At 43.5% G+C, this 20,894-nt stretch overlaps 1 protein-coding gene across 1 annotated transcript; it reads left to right on the forward strand.

Annotated features, from left to right (window-relative positions):
* The first annotated feature begins 1,010 nt into the window (after positions 1–1,010).
* Positions 1,011–2,141, forward strand: LOC307183238 (olfactory receptor 7G1-like). The gene is given in 3 exon segments (XM_079915461.1): positions 1,011–1,172; positions 1,176–1,736; positions 1,740–2,141. Coding segments are annotated over 3 exon segments (969 nt in total). The 5' UTR covers positions 1,011–1,034; the 3' UTR covers positions 2,010–2,141.
* The last annotated feature ends 18,753 nt before the right edge of the window (positions 2,142–20,894 follow it).

A 20,894-nucleotide genomic window follows, 5' to 3' on the forward strand; every position in this document is an offset into this window, starting at 1 on the left:
AGGATTTGCACTGCACTGGCATCAGAGTGATGATGAAATTGTTTGGCTAATGAGGAGCTTTGGATATTGGTCCTCCAAAGGTACAGAGACTACAAATTGTGAAAACCGCACTCAACAGCATTTCCCCGGTAAAGAAACAGCACACCTGTACCTCCTCCTGGAGATAAGCCTTCTTGCCCAGGAGCCTGGAGCTTCACTCAGTCCCTCTCCTCTTATAGAACTTTAGTCTCCATCACTGAACATCTAGCAGAGATGCATCATTGCATCTCTAGGAGAGATTCCATCATTGCACGGTGAAGTCATCCAGGTAGCAAAATGTCCCTTTGTTAATGTTTGGAAATCAGGGCAGGTGTTTTACCACAAGTTTATCCAGGGGAAACTGTGAGGAAAGGACATGCATAAAATGATTAGAACCAAGGCATTCATTTGCCTCATGCCTGTCTCCCATCTTGACATGTTCCCTCGTACCTTTCCTGAAATCCTCAAAGAGCTCTCATGCTGTCAGTTTCCTACTCTCTCTCCACAATGGCAAAGAACACGCTCATCTACAAACATGGTGATTGTTTTCAACTTGGCGGGCATTTAACTTCATTTCTGTAGTGGTTTCGGGGAGGAGGCTTGGGCAGTTTTACTGTATCTTCCAGTTCTGTGTTTTTAACACAGCTCTGTGTTATCTCTGTTGCCAGGCTGTGAGGTCTCTGAGAAAGGAGGGGGCAATCCAGTTAGACTCATCAGCCTGACTACCTGTTTCTCCTAATAAAGTTACCAAATGTTATAAATAATCAGAACATCATAGTGTAATTTTTAAAATGACCATTCCTAGATCCTTTCGAGAATTAACAAATGTTGACACACTGCTTTATTAACTTCAGGTCTTTTTTCAAAATGACAAAATAACAAGCATATGGAAAGCATCCCTCCATTCCATTACTTCCCTTCCCAAACTTCCCTTCCCAAACAGAGGTGTTTGCCTCTGGTGATACTCCTGCTGCTGGACTAGGGACCACATCTTTTCCATCAGGTTTATCAACAGTATGGAACCCAGAAACCAAACAGATGTTTCAGAATTTCTTCTCGTGAGACTGACAGAGGATCCAGAACTGAAGACCACTTTCTTCAAACTGTTCCTGTTCGTGTATGTGATCACCATCCTGGGAAAGCTTCTCATCATCTAGGCTGTCATCTCTGACTTCCAACTCCACACTCCCATGTACTTCTTTCTCTCCAATCTGTCCTTTACTGACATCTGTTTCAGCACCACCACGATCCCAAAGATCCTGGAGAACATCCAAGCACAGAATCAGAGCATCACTTACAGAGGCTGCCTCACCCAGATCAGCTTTGTTCCGACTTTTGTTTGTTGGGAAATTTTTCTCCTTTTAGTAATAATGGCCTACGGTCGTTATGTGGCAATTTGTCACCCACTAAGATACACAGTCAGCATGAACCCCCGCCTCTGTGTTCAGCTGATTCTACTCTCCTTGTTCATTAGCCTTGCAGATGCCCTGCTCCAGAGTCTGATGGTGCTGCAACTGTCCTTTTGCACAGACCTGGAAATCTCCCTCTTCTGTGAAGTTGTTCAGGTCATCAAACTTGCATGTTCTGATACCCTCATCAGTAACATCCTGGTATATTTTGCAGCTGGCATATTTGCTGGTGTTCCTCTTTCTGGAATCATTTTCTCTTATATTCAAATTGTTTCCTCCATTTTGAAAATGCCCTCATCAGGCAGAAAGTAGAAAGCTTTTTCTACCTGTGGGTCTCACCTCTCAGTTGTTTCCTTTTTCTATGGGACAGCTTTTGGGGTGTACATTAGTTCGGCAGTTACTGACTCTTCCAGGAAGACTGCAGTGGCTTCACTGATGTACACTGTGGTCACTCCTGTGATGCACCCCTTCATCTACAGCCTGAGGAACAGAGACATGAAGGGAGTTTTGAGGAAACTTATTGGTAGAGTATTTCTTTTCTGTGATTGTGTCATCCGATTTGGGATGGGTTCACTAGAATGAATCAAAGTAAAAGGAATACTGATGAGCTAGAATGCCTGACTCTTTCATCAGTAGGTTCTTTGGTAAATAGATACCATGATGGCTAAGTGCATTTTAACTTAGGGTTAAAACCTGAAGTGCTCTTTTTTTTTTTTTTTTTTTTTTTAGCACTGTGATTTCCATTCTCTAAGAAAAGTTTCTTCAGTTAAGGTCTATGGAAGCTGAATTTGAGGCAGAGGTTCATGGTATAGTAATTTTGTGGGGAATGTTCTGAGCACAAGGGAAGTGGGAAAAGGTGGATAGGTCAAGGAAATGATTTAAAGAAGTCTGTGGTCATGCAGAAGTAGATTCTGCTCGATTCTATGGGTAGCACCGTGTGAATGGCACCCCAGAGTTAGGCCTACTGTGGGACGTAGTGGTTGATCTTTCATACCCCAGATCAGGAATCCTTGAGACCGGTCACTGGTAAATTGTACATGTGTGGGGCAACATTAGCACCCAGAACACTCAGCTTCATTTTGTATACAATTTTTTGTGATTAGATTATCTCAGTAGTTTGAAATGATTGTGTGATGTTTGAAATTGACCAGTGAGGAAGACTTTCTTCCTAATAAGAGAAATTAATCCTGAGTCTAATATGTGCAAACAATAAAGATATCTTCATTACAAGGATCTCAGAGGTAGAAAAGTGCGCAGGAGCAGGAAAGTAGAGATTCATTCATTCCTCCATGAAGTGGCTTCGTGCTAGGGCTGATTCCCCTCATGGACCCAGGTGGCTTCACAGATGCAGGTATCATATCTAGACATGAGTCCCAGAGGAAAAAAACCCAAATAACAAAAAACCCTGACTGACCTTCCCTGGGTCTGAGGTTAATTGAGGGACTATTTATAATGGATATTTCCGTGGCATCATCCATAAGGTATTACCTTCAATCTTATCACTGAGAACAGGATCATACGCCACCTACTTAATCTAATTCCTGGCATAGGGGAAATGATTACTATGAGAACCTTACTCTTATCATATGTAGTGTAATTACTGGACAAAAACAGGACAATGCTTCAATAAAATTTAACTAGTATTGCTGTGTTCCATATCTTGCATATCTTCTTAACTCTTATAATCCTATTGTCTTCACATAACTTTATCACTTGCTTCAGCAGTTAGATCTGTTTTCATTTATTGTTATATTTATCAGCCTTTTCCCTTGGTGTGAATAATATAATAAAATAAATATTTGTTAGGTAAGCAGGGCAAAGTTTGGTAATCTTCTGGCATTGTTTTTCCTTTGAAATCTTCTCATTGGCTTTTTTTTTGAATTTTATTTTATCTTTTTTATACAGCAGGTTCTTATTAGTTATCTATTTTATACATATTAGTGTATGTATGTCAATCCCAATCTCCAATTCATCCCACCACCGCCATCACCACCCCCACTTTCCCCCCTTGGTGTCCATATGTTGGTTCTCTACATCTGTGTCTCTATTTCTGCCTTGCAAACCAGTTCATCTGTACCATTTTTCTAGATTCCACATATACACGTTACTATACGATATTTGTTTCTCTCATTCTTTTTTTTTAAACATCTTTATTAGAGTATAATCGCTTTACAATGGTGTGTTAGTTTCTGCTGTATAACAAAGTGAATCAGCTATACATATACATATATCCCCATATCTCCTCCCTCTTGCATCTCCCTCCCACACTCCCTATCCCACCCCTCTAGGTGGTCACAAAGCACCGAGCTGATCTCCCTGTGCTATGCGGTGGCTTCCCACTCACTATCTATTTTACATTTGGTAGTATATATAAGTCCATGCCACTCTCTCACTTTGTCCCAGCTTACCCTTCCCCCTCCCGGTGTCCTCAAGTCCATTCTCTACGTCTGTGTCTTTATTCCTGTCCTGCCCCTAAGTTCTTCATAACCTTTTTGTTTTGTTTTGTTTTAGATTCCATATATATATGTTAGCATACAGTATTTGTTTTTCTCTTTCTGGCTTACTTCACTCTGTATGACAGCCTCTAGGTCCATCCAAGTCTCTACAAATGACCCAATTTCGTTCCTTTTTATGGCTGAGTAATATTCCATTGTATATATGTGCCACATCCTCTTTATCCATTTGTCTGTTGATGGGCTTCATTGGCTTATTTGTAAGACTGTATCTGAGCTTTTACTTCTCTCCTTAGTCATATTTTTTTCCTCAACTTTTTTTTATATTTATTTAGTTGCACTGGGTCTTAGTTGCAACACGTGGGCTCCTTAGTGGTGGCACACATATGGGATCTAGTTCTCTGATCAAACCCAGGCCCCCTGCATTGGGAGCATGTAGTCTTATCCACTGCACCACCAGGGAAGTCCCTCCTCAGTCATCTTATATTGCTTTGTTTCTTTTTTTTTTAATTTAAGTTAAGCATTTTAAAAAATTAATTTATTTTTTGGCTGCATTGGGTCTTTGTTGCTGTGCGGGCTTTCCCTAGTTGTGGAGCGCGGGGGCTTGCCTTATTGTGGAGCATGGGCTCTAGGCACGTGGGCTTCAGTAGTTGTGACATGTGGGCTCAGTAGTTGTGGCTTCTGGGCTCTAGAGCGCAGGTTCAGTAGTTGTGGCCCACGGGCTTAGTTGCTCCACGGCATGTGCGATCTTCCCGGATCAGGGCTCGAACCCGCGTCGCCTGCACTGGCAGGCAGATTCTTAACCACTGCACCACCAGGGAAGTCCCTATTGCTTTGTTTCTTACACATCTCTAGTGGAGTCCACATAGAGAAACATCCTTGAATAAAATTAATTGTATCATTGATGTCTTAGCAGATTGGGTGCAGACTTAGGGCCTTCATGGAAAATTATTAAATGTGTCTTATTCTATGGAGAACTACTTTCCTTTGACAAGGAGATGTTGAGAATAAGACAAGAGTGTAAGGCCAACTGGCCCGAGGCAGGGGAACGCAATCAGACTCACAGGTTGCATCAGACCGAAACTCTCCGGACCACCCAGTTCCAGAAACTGACCTGGAGACTTTCCGGACCACCCAGTTCCAGGAACTGACCTGAGGATTTTCCACCCGGCCCAGCCTTCCCGCCTTTCGAGGGGCGGGACTAACGGTCCCAAGACTGATGCGACCGGCACCAGATATTGCCACGATACCCGAAAAGACCACCAAATAAGGAATACCCTGCGCCCTCCCGGATTCACCACACCCCTTTCCCTTCTTCCCCTATAAATTCTGCCCAAACCCTCGCCCGGGCGCGACTTCTCCGGCCCCTTTCTCTCGGACCAGTGAACCTCGCCCGGGAGCGCTCCCAAATAAAGCTTGTTTAAGTTCTCCCCCGTTTCTTGGTGCCGTTCCTTAGGAAGAGGAGAAAGGGAAGCTGGCAAAATAAGCAGGATCACTTCCCCCAGAAGCACAGAAACAAGAGGCCACCAGTCAGAATCATCTCTGTGGGTGAGGTGAAAACAGTGGAGCTGTCAAGGGAGAGTCAAGAGTGGGTGAAGAACTTTCTGTTCACTGGTGGTTGAGGGGTGGTTTTATTTTCAGCACCAACATGGGAAACAGCTCCCTGCCTGGCATTCCTGTTCACTCTAGTGCAGAGCTTCCTCCATTGATGTCCACAGAACAGCTGCAGAGATGAATCACCTGAGACCTTCGTTCATACTGAGGTTTCCCTGACCTCCAGCAAGAACCACTGACTTTGAACCTCTGGGGAGACATGTAAGGGATTATAGAACTCTTAATGAATACTTTTGGAGATTCTGATGACCTCTAAATTCTAAGCTGCATGACCCATATTAGAAGAACATGGGAAATATATTTAGAATTAAGAATATGGAAGGGCCTTTCCTCAATTTTACTTGTTAAAATATCATATACAAAGGAGAGCTTAAAACCTATGTGTAGTTCTGCAGGAATAGTAACATAATAAACATGCACATACCTATCCTGAAGTTAAAGCAATGCCGACATTATAGAATGCAACTGTTCTCCCACTTGCATCACCCCCTCCCCTCCAGGGACAAACAGAATCCTGAATTTTTTTTACAGATCCTTTTCTTTGATGTTCTTCTATTCGTTTAACTCCTATGAATTTGTCATTATTTGGTCATATTTGCACTGTAAAACTGGTAATAGGATTAAATGTCATGTCTTATCACTCCTGTATTTAGGTCTCTGCAATTAATAGATGTTCCTCTTTTCAAAATTTTTTTTTCTTTTTTTTTTGCGGTACGCGGGCCTCTCACCGTGTGGCCTCTCCCGTTGCGGAGCACAGGCTCCGGACGCGCAGGCTCAGAGGCCATGGCTCACTTTACCAAATTCATTGATGATCTCTAGTAGTTTTCTGGTAGCATCTTTAGGATTTTCTATGTATAGTATCATGTCATCTGCAAACAGTGACAGTTTAACTCCTTTTACAATTTGGATTCCCTTTATTTCTTTTTCTTCTCTGATTGCCATAGCTAGGACTTCCAAAACTATGTTGAATAAAAGTGGTTATAGTGGGGCTTTCCTGGTGGCGCAGTGGTTGAGAGTCCGCCTGCCGATGCAGGGGACGCGGGTTCGTGCCCTGGTCCGGGAAGATCCCACATGCCACGGAGCTGCTAGGCCCGTGAGCCATGGCCTCTGAGCCTGCGCGTCCGGAGCCTGTGCTCCACAACGGGAGAGGCCACAACAGTGAGAGGCCTGCATACTGCAAAAAAAAAAAAAAAAAAAAAAAAAATCCACAAACAACAAATGCTGGAGACAGTGTGGAGAGAAGGAAACTCTCTTACACTGTTGGTGGGAATGTAAACTGGTACAGCCACTGTGGAGAACAGTATGGAGGTTCCCTAAAAAACTAAAAATAGAGCTACCATATGACCCAGCAATCCCGCTCCTGGGCATATATCCAGAGAAAAACATGGTCCAAAAGGATACATGCACCCCAATGTTCATTGTAGCACTGTTTGCAATAGCCAAGACATGGAAGCAACCTAAATGCCCATCAACAGAGAAATGGATAAAGATGTGGTGCATATATACAATGGATTATTACTCAGCCATTAAAAAGAATGAAATAATTCCATTTGCAGCAACATGGATGGACCTAAAAATTGTCATATTGAGTGAAGTAAGTCAGACAGAGAAAGAGAAATATCCTATGATATCACTTATATGCAGAATCTAAAAAGAAATGATACAAAGGAACTTATTTACAAACAGAAACAGACTCACAGACTTAGAGAACAAACTTATAATAGTTACCAGGGAGAAAGGCTGGGGGGAAGGGATAGTTAGGGAGTTTGGGAATGACATGTACACACTGCTATATTTAAAATGGATAACCAACAAGGACCTACTGTATAGCACAGGGAACTCTGCTCAATGTTATGTGACAGCCTAGATGGGAAGGGAGTTTGGGGGAGAATGGGTACATGTATATGTATGGCTGAGTTGCTTTGCTGTGCACCTGAAAATATCACAACATTGTTAATCGGCTATACTCCAATATAAAATAAAAAGTTTTAAAAAAAAGATGCTAGCAGAGACTGTGGTCATCTAATATCTTGACCAACGATAGGAGATCCGTTTCTAACCTCAGATCTCAGTTCTCTGCTGATTGGTGACAGTTCCTGGACATATGGACCTTTTTATAGGGCAGAAAGACAGGGAAAGAGACTGAGACAGAGAGAGAGAGGTAGGGAGGGAGGGGAAAAGGGAGGAGGGGGAGGGAGGAAGGGATGAGCGAAGATGAGAAGGAGGAGGGTACAACAGGATGAAATCACAATCTTTACAATCCAATATCAGAAGGAGTTTTTATCATTTTTGCCGTATTCCATTTGTTGGAAGCAAGTCACATGTCCCGCCCATATTCAAGGAGATGCCATTACACACGGAGTAAATACCAGCGGGCAGCGATCTTTGGGATCTTAGCCACCTTAGAGGCTGTCTGATGCACCGACATCCTCCTAGAGGCATCTTTTCAGGCGGATTGACCCTCAGTGTCATGGGAGATTGAGGGCGGCATTCTCAAAGCTGGGCTTAGGTGCTGGTATTGACACTCTGAATTCATGCAGTTCCAAGTTGAGACACACGGGGACAGCAGAAACACATAGCTAGGATGTCTCATGCCCCTCAAGTCCTTGGAACCGAAGTTTCCAGGAAGGGTCTCAGTGGTACCAGGCACAGACTTGCTGATCTTGGTTCCTTACCGCACCCTCCACCTCAGCCCGTTCACCACAGGGGAGCCACAGACTTGGCTTCCCAAAGGCTTCCCAAATTGGGGCACATTAGGAAAGTGGCCTTAAGTGTTCTGAGTTTCCCAGCCATCCCATCCTCAGGATTTACCAAATCTCTGCCCCCTCTTCCCCACCGCACCCAGGACCAGCACTGTCTGGGGTCCAAACAGGGAAGGCACAGAGGGTTCTTGTTCTTTCTGAGGTAGAGAGAGAGACAGAGAGACAGAGAGAGAGACACACAGAGAGAGACAGAGACAGAGACAGAGACAGAGAGAGAGAGAGAGGAAGATACTGCGATCCTGATCAAAAATACAACAACAAACGTGTATGGAGCCCAGAGGCCAACTTGGAACAAGATTGGTTGTCGTGTCCACTTCATCTGAGCGGTGGGGATCAAGGCAGGGTTTGGAGAAGGAGGCCAGGGTGAAGGTGGAGGGACAAGACTGACGAGTAATTAGACTTTTGGGACACTCAGCATTCCCACAGCAGATATTCACTGGGCGCCTACGATGTTCCTAAGTCTTATGCCTGGGAATACAATGGACTCATGGGTGAAACAACCCAAAAAAATCTGTCCTCCAGGAGCTAACATTCTAGTGTCAGAGTCCATGAATATAATCAGTAAGCAAAAATTTTTTTTTTCTTTTTTGGCTGCGCTGCGGGGCACGCGGGATCTTAGTTCCCCGACAGTGCCCTCAGCAGTGAGAGCTCGGAGTACTAACCACTAGACCATCAGGAATTCCCTCAATAAGCAAATTAAGAAAGATATAAGATCCCACTTTTGAGGAACAAAGTAGGGATGAAGGTGGAGGGATATATTCTAGTTTTCTTTTTAACAGCTTTATTGAGATATAATTCATATAACATTCACTCATTTAAAGTATACAATTCAATGGTTTTTAATCTATTCACAGAGCTGTGCAACCATCACCACAATCAAATTTAAAGCATTTCCATTACCCCAAAAAGAAACCCCATACTCAATGACAGTCCTTAGACCCGATTTCACCCAAACTCCACAACCCCCTGCCCTGGGCAACCACTAATCTATTTTCTGTCTCTATAGATTTGCTGATTCTGGGCATTCTTCATAAGTGGAATACACAATATATGGTCTTTGTGACTGGCCTTTTTCACCTAGCATAATGTTTTCAAGGTTTATACTTCATTCCTTTATATAACCAAATAATACTCCATTATATTTTGGATATATGTGTCGAGATACCACGTTTTGTTTATCCATTCATCAGTTGATGGACATGTGGATTGTTTCCACTTTCTGGATGTCATGAATAATGCTGCTATGAACATTTACATACAAGTTTTTGTACAAACAAGGTTTTCGATTTATATTATTATCTTTATTGAGGTATAATTGACTATATTATAACATTATATTAGTTTCAAGGATACAACATAATGATTCAATGTTTGAATATACTGCAAAAGGATCATAGTAAGTCTAGTTCACATCTGTCACCATACATAGTTACAAAATTTTTTTTCTTGTGATGAGAACTTGTAAGCAACTTTCAAATATGCAATACCGTATGATTAACTATAGTCACTGTGCTGTATATAGGACGGCAGTTTTAAATTAAGTAGTTAGGGAAGATCTCTCTGAGAAGGGGACATTTGGTTTAAGGACCTTAAAAAGTGAAGGAGGTGTATATGTTAATCCCAGTCTCACAATTTATCCCTCCCCCTCCCTTTCCCCCCTGGTAAACATAAGGTTGTTTTTTACATCTGTGACTCTCTGTTTTGTAAATAAGTTCATTTGTACCATTTTTTTAGATTCCACATATAAGCAATATCATATTTGCCTTTCTGTGTCTCACTTCACTCATTATGACAAGCTCTATCTAGGTCCATCCGTGTTGCTGCAAATGGCATTATTTTGTTCTTTTCTTTTTTATGGCTGAGTAATATTCCATTGTGTATATGTACTACATCTTCTTTATCCATTCCTATATAAAATAGATAACTAGTATGTAGGGCGCGGTCAGCTAACTGCTACGCGGCAGGAAGCTGAAATAAGCTGAGTCATCCTTCCTGTGGCCACTGCGCTTGCGCTAAGTATACTAATGAGGTTTTAAAGTAGCAACCTATCCGATGCTGGCTCACAAATCGCACCATCGGCGAAAGCCAATCACAGAGCGACACATGTTCTTAATCCCTATATAAGCAGACTGCTATAGGATTGCGGGGTCTTCCTTCCATCTTTTCTTTAACCAAGCTGTGCTCCAATAAAGTGTGATACGAGAAGAATCTTGCGTGTGGCGGCTCGTTATTCTGCTGGTCGGAAACGGCCCGCCGCACTAGTAAGGACCTACCATATAGTACAGGGAACTCTACTCAGTACTCTGTAATGACCTATATGGGAAAAGAATCTAAAAAAGAGTGGATATACGTATATGTATAACTGACTCACTTTGCTGTACAGCAGAAACTAACACAGCATTGTAATTCAACTATACTCCAATAAATTTTTTTAATTAAATCAGGTTATGAAGAAGCTAGGGGCAGGACAGGAATAAAGATGTAGATGTAGAGAATGGACTTGAGGACATGGGGAGGTAGAAGTGTAAGTTGGGACAAAGTGAGAGAGTGGCATGGACTAATAATACTACCAGATGTGAAATAGGTAGCTAGTGGGAAGCAGCCACTTAGCACAGGGAGATCAGCTCGGTGCTTTGTAACCACCTAGAGGGGTGGGATAGGGAGGGTGGGAGGGAGATGCAAGAGGGAGGGAGGAGATATGGCGATATGTGTATATGTATAGCTGATTCACTTTGTTATAAAGCAGAAACTAACATACCATTGTAAAGAAATTATACTCCAATAAAGATGTTTAAAAATTTTTTTAATTTAATTTTTTTAAAAAAGGTGAAGGAGGATACAGAGGACACAGAGAACAACCAGTGCAAAGGCCCTGAGGTGAGAGTGAGCACACTGGCATGTACAAGGAATCACTCTGAGAATAAGATTGGGTCATATTAATAGAGCTAAATAATGAGCAGGGGTCTTTGGTCTTTTTTTTTGCGGTACGCGGGCCTCTCACTGCCTTGGCCTCTCCTGTTGCGGAGCACAGGCTCCGCACGCGCAGGCTCAGCGGCCATGGCTCACAGGCACAGCCGCTCCGCGGCATGTGGGATCTTCCCGGACCGGGGCACGAACCCGTGTCCCCTGCATCGGCAGGAGGACTCTCAACCACTGCGCCACCAGGGAAGCCCTCCTTGGTCTTTTTTTTAAATTAATTTTTATTGGAGTATAGTTGCTTTACAATGCTGTGTTAGTTTCAGTTTCAAAGTGAATCAGCTATACGTATAGATATATCCCCTCTTTTTTGTATTTCCTTCCAATTTAGGTCACCACAGAGCATCGAGTAGAGTTCCCTGTGCTATACAGTAGGTTCTCATTAGTTATCTATTTTATACATAGTAGTGTATATATGTCAATCCCAGTCTCCCAATTCGTCCCACCCACTCCTGTATCCGTACGGCCATTCCCTACGTCCGTGTCTCTATTCCACGAACAGTTGTTTTTGTTTTTGTTACTGTAAGACAATTGGAGCAGTTCCCAGAGATGATGAAGAAAAAGTGCAGGAGAGGGTGTGGAGAGCAGAGGGATGGAGAAAAATGAAAGGGGGCGGAGGTGAAGGAAGTGTGAGTCTTCAGCAATCGGAGGGTAAATGGCCAGGTGGAGGTGTTACCCTGGGGTCAGAGCCCATGAAAGGGGCAGACCTGGGCTTTAGAAACTGACACCAGTGCTGCAAAGGCCTGGAACTCCCCCTGGTGAGTTGGAATCCCACCCACCCTCCTCCTCAAAGTCTGTAGCAACTCAGACCTGAGCTGAAAAGTCCTGCATCCCTGACAATGCCCTATCCCCATCTGGGCAGAAGGCAGGTCTCAGGTGTCATTAACAAACCACCTGAGGATTTGCTGAAAGATGTCAGATTTCCCTGCTAGACCCAATATCCTTGAGACATGAACCCCACAGTCTGTCCTGCTCATTTCTTTGTTCCCAGTGCCCACAAAATCTAGAGAACAGTCAGGGTTCACCATGGACAGGCTTTCTCTCTCAGCACCGTGGGGCAGGGAAGGAACTGGGAGAGTCCAAAGAGTCCAGGAATAAGTCTGAACTATCAGGTTTCAGCAGATCTAAGGACTCTCCTCCAGGGAGTACCCAAAAAAAAGTGAGGGGAAAGAGAAGAAGCATTTCCCTTTAGGATAGAGAGGGTGTAACCGAGCAGGACCCTATGGGGCCTTCCTGGGACAGGCCCTTCCCCTATATCCTCTGCTTTAGCTCCTCTCTGAACCACCCGGATAACAGTATCTGAGGTACATTTCCTGAGTTGTTTTGCAGATGTAAAAATCCCCCACCAAGTGGAAGATGTTAACTACTTGATGACCAAGAGCACATAGTCCCCAAGGCCTCCTGGAGCCTAAGGATCGATAATGTTAACCCCTGTGACACCGCCCTGTGACCTCACCATCAGCCAATCAGAGAATTGTGCACAAGCTGATCACAGACCCTACGAACCCCCGTCCTCACCTGGCTTTTAAAAATTCTTTGCTGGGGACTTCTCTAGTGGCGCAGTGGTTGGGACTCTGTGCTCCTAATGCAGGGGGCCCAGGTTCGATCCCTGGTCAGGGAACTAGATCCTGCATGCATCTCTCAACTGAAGAGCCCACCTGCCACAACTAAGACCCAGTGCAACCAAATAAATAAGCATTTTTTAAAAAAATGCTTTGCTGAAACCCTTCAGGGAGCTTGGGGTTTTCTGGGGCATGAGCCAGCCGGCTCCTGCAGTAAAACTTTCTCTGCTCCAAACTCTGACTTTTTGGTTTGTTTGGCCTCGCTGTGCCTTGGGTACACGAACTTGCATTAACAAGGGGGGTCCCTAGGACATAGTGCAGAGGGTGCCAGCTGAGCTGACTAGCAGTAAGACGTGTAGCCCCTTCCCCAGTCTTTGAGAGAGAAGGACATGGTATGTCCTCTTGAGAAATAAGACATCTTAAAGCAGGTGCCCATACCCTCTTGGGGGGGGGGGTCCCAGACCCTACTGAGAATCAGACAGGAGCTGGGAGCCTCCTCCCTGGAGAAATGCACATTCGTGGTCACTCCCATAATTGCAGTGGTTTTAGTGATTCAGAGCACAGACTCTGGGGTTAGGCTGCCTGGTCTGAAATCCTGGATCTACCGCTAGCCAGCTGGGTCAGCTTAGGTAAAGCCCTAATTTCCTCTATACCTCAGTTTTTTCTCTGTAAAATGGGGGCAATTGTAATAATAAACGTCACCTTCCAATGCAGAGAGTGCAGGTTCAATCCCTGGTCAGGGAGCTAAGATCCCACATGCCTCGTGGCCAAAAAACCAAAATATAAAACAGAAGCAGTATTGTTACAAATTCAACGAAGACTTTAAAATAAAATGGTCCACATCAAAAACATCTTTAAAAAAAATAATAATCATACCCACTTGGTTAGGTTATTGGATGATTAAACACGATAAGGTGGTGGAGAGTTTCAGACCACATGCGGCAAATAATAACTATTATTATTACTGATGAACCCCATTGTTGGTTTCCTAGGGGCACATAGAGCTGTTTATATCCTGTTTTAGGGTCGCGAGGAAGATGCACAAGTTTGCAGTGTGGACCTAAAAAATTATTCACAACCTAAAAGTTGAGAGTTATGTTTTATTTGGTGGGAATTTTTAGGACTTCAAGCCCAGGAGGCAGCATCTCAAGTAATCCTGAGAGAACTGCTCCAAGGAGGCAAGCGTGGTAAGCCAGGTTATATAGGCGTTTTGTAACAAAGAGCAGGTGGTTGGGAACATCAAACGACTATCGTCAATTAAAGAAAACCAGATATCTCAAGTTAAGGAATTTAGCACTTTTCTGTGTATAGGAAGATGCAAGAGTCTGGGCTCATTGAAATCATTCCTTTTTTTTTTTCCTTTGTCATTTCTTTTTTAACATCTTTATTGGAGTATAATTGCTTTACAATGGTGTGTTAGTTTCTACTTTATAACAAAGTGAATCAGTTATACATATACATATGTTCCCATATCTCTTCCCTCTTGCGTCTCCCTCTCTCCCACCCTCCCTATCCCACCCCTCTAGGTGGTCACAAACCACCAAGCTGATCTCCCTGTGCTATGCGGCTGCTTCCCACTAGCTATCTATTTTATGTTTGGTAGTGTATATATGTCCATGCCACTCTCTCACTTTGTCACGGCTTACCCTTCCCCCACCCCATATCCTCAAGTCCATTCTCTAGTAGGTCTGTGTCTTTATTCCCGTCTTACCCCTAGGTTCTTCGTGACCTTTTTTTTTTTCTTAGATTCCATATATATGTGTTAGCATACAGTATTTGTTTTTCTCTTTCTGACTTACTTCACTCTGTATGACAGACTCTAGGTCAATCCACCTCACTACAAATAACTCAATTTCGTTTCTTTTTATGACTGAGTAATAGTCCATTGTATATATGTGCCACATCTTCTTTATCCATTCATCTGTTGATGGACACTTAGGTTGCTTCCGTGTCCTGGCTATTGTAAATAGAGCTGCAATGAACATTTTGGTACATGACTTTTTTTTTTTGCGGTACGCGGACCTCTCACTGTTGTGGTCTCTCCCGTTGCGGAGCACAGGCTCCGGACACGCAGGCTCAGTGGCCATTGTTCATGGGCCCAGCCGCTCCGTGGCATGTGGGATCTTCCCGGACCAGGGCACAAACCCGTGTCCCCTGCATTGGCAGGCAGACTCTCAACAACTGCGCCACCAGGGAAGCCCATGACTCTTTTTGAATAATGGTTTGCTCAGGGTATATGCCCAGTAGTGGGAATGCTGGGTCGTATGGTAGCTCTATATTTAGTTTTTTAAGGAACCTCCATACTGTTCTCCATAGTGGCTGTATCAATTTACATTCCCACCAACAGTGCAAGAGTGTTCCCTTTTCTCCACACCCTCTCCAGCATTTATTGCTTTTAGATTTTTTGATGATGGCCATTCTGACCGGCGTGACATGATATCTCATTGTAGTTTGAGAATGAAAAATGGAGCTGGATGAATCAGGCTCCCTGACTTCAGACTATACTACAAATCTACAGTAATCAAGACAGTATGGTATTGGCACAAAAACAGAAATATAGATCAATGGAACAGGATAGAAAGCCCAGAGATAAACCCACACACATGTGGTCACCTTATCTTTGATAAAGGAGGCAAGAATATACAGTGGAGAAAAGACAGCCTCTTCAATAAGTGGTGCTGGGAAAACTGGACAGCTACATGCAAAAGTATGAGATTAGAACACTCCCTAACACCATACACAAAAATAAGCTCAAAATGGATTAAAGACCTAAATGTAAGGCCAGAAACTATCAAACTCCTAGAGGGAAACATAGGCAGAACACTCTATGACATAAATCACAGCAAGATCCTTTTTGACCCACCTCCTAGAGAAATGGAAATAAAAACAAAAATAAACAAATGGGACCTAATGAAACTTTAAAGCTTTTGCACAGCAAAGGAAACCATAAACAAGACCAAAAGACAACCCTCAGAATGGGAGAAAATATTTACAAATGAAGTAACTGACAAAGGATTAATCTCCAAAATTTACAAGCAGCTCATGCAGCTCAATAACGAAAAAACAAACAACCCAATCCAAAAATGGGCAGAAGACCTAAATAGACATTTCTCCAAAGCAGATATACAGGTTGCCAACAAACACATGAAAGAATGCTCAACAACATTAATCATTAGAGAAATCATTCCTTTGATAAGCACCTCAGCTATCTGGGGCCAGTATCCTGTGTTTTCACATCCTGAGTTTCCTCAGGGCTCACTGTACGGAGTGGTTGCAGTCTGATGGCTGGTAGATGGCAGGTATTCTTTCCTTCCTGAGTTCCCTCAGGGCTCACCAGCTCACCATCTGCGGTAGCTGCATTCGTTGACAACTGCAACATCCTTTGTTTCCTGATGTGGCAGGAAATATTCCATTTCTCAGCAGCCAGGGCTGGATGGTAAGTAGGAGGGGAAGGCAATCCTAAGAATCTATGTTTTTTCCATCCTTCAGTCTCAAGGCTGATTCCTACAGAGACCAGAGGTAGATCCAAAAGGTGCTGCTTTAAATGTCTCAAAGCAGGAAGTTAAGGACACCAGGTGTCTGAGCCTTGGTGGCAGCAGGAAAGGTAATCTGTGGGCTTTGGGGACCAGGGCAGGGGGTTATTGGGGAAGGAGGAGACCTCTGAACAACTCACTGGTGGGGGAAGCAGTTCTGGGGACCCCTGGGTCAAAGGGCTTTGGAGGCCTGAAGTCCCCAGCAAATACCATGTGGTTAATAAATTTTCTCCTCCTGTGGGAATAAAATCAGCAAGATTGATTGGTGATGTCTGCCTGGGCCAGAGCAAACGGAGAGTATGGTGTATATTCTGGTAACTGCCTTCCCTGTCATAAGCCTCATTCATTCTTTTACGGAGCATCTTTGAGGTTCCAGAGAAAGTGCCAAAGATGAATAAGGCCTTGATTGGAGTTGTGCTCAGGGCAGGTCCTGCACAGTAGGGCCTCTCGACCCAGCCCAGATGTGGGGGTGGGGGAAACAGAGAAGGTTTTCTGGAAGATTATCCCCTGAGCTGAGTTAGCCAGGTAAAGTGGGGGGTGGGTAAGCAAAAAGAGCGTTCCAGGTAGAAGTGCATATGGAGGCCAGAAATTACAATTGTATTGTCTGGGAAGTTGGTTAAAAGCACCAACAGGGTCTACAAGGCAGATGACTTAAAGTTTTCTTAGAAAAATAAAGTGTTTAGCTTAAAACTTATAAAGAATATAATTATTGGTGTGTTTTAAACTCTCCCCAAATTTCACAAGGGCAGGATCTCGTGTGTCTTGTTTTCTACTGTGACACCAACATCTACAGAAGGACCGAGTCCAGGTGTGTTGGTAAATGTTTAACAAGCAGCTCTTGGGGTGGCAGCGGAGATCCTGATTTGTAGTGTTTGCCAATTCCTGTGGTGTAAACATTTCCCTCATTGGCTGATTTCAAGAATCAGTGTGACATCGTTGAGCTTGAAGTTGGGAAGGGATTGGCAGTAGCCCAGAATTCTCATCATGAACATACAATAGACTTAACATCAAGACCCTATAATGGTAAAATGCAGCACATAATTGGGAAGCGATGAGTTTTGCATATTTATTTATTCCCTTTGTTTGTAATATAATATATTTAACCCTAAGTTTATATAATTTAATTTTTAATGATGCCTATGTTTAAAAACTTGCTCACAGAACTCCTGACAATTTGATAACTGGCTCTTGTGAGATGGGATGAGCCGTCTGCAGCACAGCAGTGACCTTGCTCATAGCAGACATTCAATGAATATCTGTTGAATGGATGAATTAATTTATCAAACAGCACATGCTTGCTGAAAGCATCCAGACAATATTGAAGTATTTTTAGGAAGATGTGAAAGCCCTCCTTTTATTTCCTCATATACTGGGGTAACCACACTTTTCTGTGTGTCTTTCTGAATATTTTCTGTACACACACATATAAATAAAGGTCAGAGGAAGATGTTTTTCTTTTGTTTCAAAGGAATCTTATCAAACATGTTGATCTCCTCTCCCTTTCTAATTCTATTTTTATTTTTTATTCTATTTTTAAATTTTTATTTAAAATTTTTACTTATTTATTCAACAATGCACTCTGGAAATTAGTTCTCTTGGCCCATCAAGAGCTATCCTGTCTTCTAATTGGCTCCTTCCAAAATCTTCCCTGAATGGATCAGAGTTCTGTTGTCCAGGACAGCAGCCAGTAGCTACATGTGGCCACTGGGCCCTTGAAATGTGGATACTAGGCCTGCATAACTAAATTTATAGTTTTGTTTAATTTAAACTTAAATTTGAAAACGGAGTCTCCATTCAGTGATTGGAAGACTCGTAAGTACATTTGGAAACAACGTGGGTATAGGAATCTACTTTTTTTTTTTTTTTTGCGGTACGCGGGCCTCTCACTGTTGTGGCCTCTCCCGTTGCTCCGGACGCGCAGGCCCAGCGGCCACGGCTCACGGACCCAGCCGCTCTGCGGCACGTGGGATCTTCCCAGACCGGGGCACGAACCCGCGTCCCCTGCATCGGCAGGCAGACTCCCAACCATTGCGCCACCAGGGAAGCCCAGGAATCTACATTTTTAAACTGTAAATTTTATGAAATTTAAATACAAATCGAGTGACTCTTGTCAACTGAAAAAAAAAAAAAAGCACAACCTAAAAGTTGAGAATTATATTTTACTCAGCAGGCATTCTGAGGACTTCAAGCCCGGGACATAGCATCTCAGATAACTCTGAGGGACTGCTCTGAAGAGGCAAGGGAGTGCCAGGAAATATAGGATTTTTTGCAACACAGACCAGGTATTCAGAGCATTAGAATATTACTGCTAATTAAAGAAAACTAGATATCTCAAGTTAAGGAATTTAGCATTTTTCTATGTATGGGAACATGCAAGAGTATGGGCTCACTGAAATCATTCCTTTGAAATGCACCTCAGCTATCTGGGGCCAGTATCCTGCTTCTCTCTATCCTGAATCCCCTCAGGGTACACAGTTAGGGGGACAGCAATGGCCGAGGGCTTGGCAGTGGGCAGCGCATTTGTCTCCATCCTGAGTCCCCTCAGGGCTCACCATCTGGGCAGCTGTAATGTGATGGCTTGATGGTTACAACATCCTTTGATTACTGATATGGCAGACAATATTTTTCATTCACACTCTGATGAGAATCTAGCATCTTAATTAAGATGTGTTGAACATGTAAAATACACACTGAAGTTTGAAGAACTTAGCATGAAAAAAAAGTAAAATATCTCATTAATAATTTGTTGATTATGTGTTGACACAACCGTATTTTTAGATAGGTTGAGTTCCATAAAATTCATGATCCAAATTAATTTTACCTGTTTCTTTTTACTTTTCAAACTGTAGTTACTAGAAAGTTTTAAATTACATATATGGTTCACATTATATTTCTACTGGAAGGGAATTCCCTGGCAGTCCAGTGGTTAGGACTCCATGCTTTCACTGCCGAGGGCACAGGTTCAATCCCTGGTCAGGGAACTAAGATCCTGCAAGCTGTGTGGTCAAAAAAAAAAAAAAATTAATATTTCTATTGGACAACACTGGGTCAGACGTTCCAGATCTGTTTGGTGAAGAAGGTTTGTTGTTCTGGAAATACAGGGGTCAATTTGTCATGAACATATAAAATGTACTACACATCAGGAAAAAGATTTTTATTTATTAATAATAGTAATAAGAGTATGCACTGAGTCGTTAATTACTCTGCCTCAACACTCTTGACATTTGAGGCCAGATCATCCTTGGTTGTGGGGCCATCCTGTGCACTATAGGATGTTGAACAGTGTCCCATGCCAGTGACACTCTCTCCTCCAGCTGTGACAACCAGAAATGTCAACAGACATTGCAAAATATCCCCTCTAGACATTGCCAAATGTCTCCTGACATTGCCAAGAGTCACATACACCCCATTGAGAACCATTACGCAAGGCTAAGCTGAGTGCCTTATCTCACTGAAGTCTTGACTTCTGGGGTAGGAATTATCTCCACCTTGCAGACAGGAAACGGGTTCAGAGGGGTTAAGTGACTTACCCAAGGTCACAAAGGAGGGTTGCCCTGGGCGCTGCACACCACTGTGCTTTGGCTAGAGCAACTCACCAGGGTGAGTGTCATACACCCAGTTCTCCTCTGGGCTCCCGGCCTGGCCCCGTGAGGCACCAGCATTCACTGGCCATGTGCCCATGACCTCCGAGCATTCGTTTCCTTATGTGCAAAATGAGGTTGCACTAGACCCTGAATTCCTTTGCGTGTGATGAGCATCAAACTGTATTCCCCGGAATAAGGACAGGAAGGGCAGGTTCAAGTTTCTCATTTACTGATTTTATTTATTAAAACTCACTCACAGAGCGGGCCTACTGTGCATCAGGCAGTCCTAACCTCTTTACACAGCTCCCCTAGGACGTGGTTTCTTTATATCCATTGACAAGTGAAGAGACTGGAGGCTCAGAGAAGTTGAGTGACTTGCACAAAGTCGCACAGCTAGCAGGGAGACAGGTCAAAATTCGAACTTCGGCATCAGGCTCCAGAGCCCGTACACGTAACCACTTGCTTATTTGGGGGTTGATGTGTGTGGCAAATAAACCATAATTTGGGGAGACAGACCCAAACCCAGGGAATCCATTCTTTCTTAGCCTGACCTTGGGGTGCTGGTTTCTCTTGGACCTAAACCCAGATCCTGCATTTATATCTTGAGGAGCTGAGCAGTGTCAGGCCCCCTCCCCCATCCTCCTGGGCATTTTCCTTAGTCACCTGGGAGGAGAAAATGGAGCTGCCTTTCAAGGACAATGGGACAGCTCAGTTACTAATTCCACTTCTGGGCAAGGTTTCTGCATTTCCAAGGCGGGGAGAAGGAGGTACAGCTTCCTGGTGGGCTCAAGGGAGTTGGAGGACCCAGGAGCCATAACCTCTGCTCAGACCTCCTGGGCTCTGGGTCTGCTTTAGCTAAAAAAAGTCATCCATGTTAAGGAACACCAGTCACCCCTGCCCCAAGTACTGTGTTTGAAAAGAGGAGCCTCTGGGACAATTTGCAGCCAAAAGGAATCAAGTGCCTCCTCAGGGTGGCCTTCTCT

This window comes from Stenella coeruleoalba (assembly GCF_951394435.1).
Source record: "Stenella coeruleoalba genome assembly, chromosome: 3".
NCBI lineage: Eukaryota > Metazoa > Chordata > Mammalia > Artiodactyla > Delphinidae > Stenella > Stenella coeruleoalba.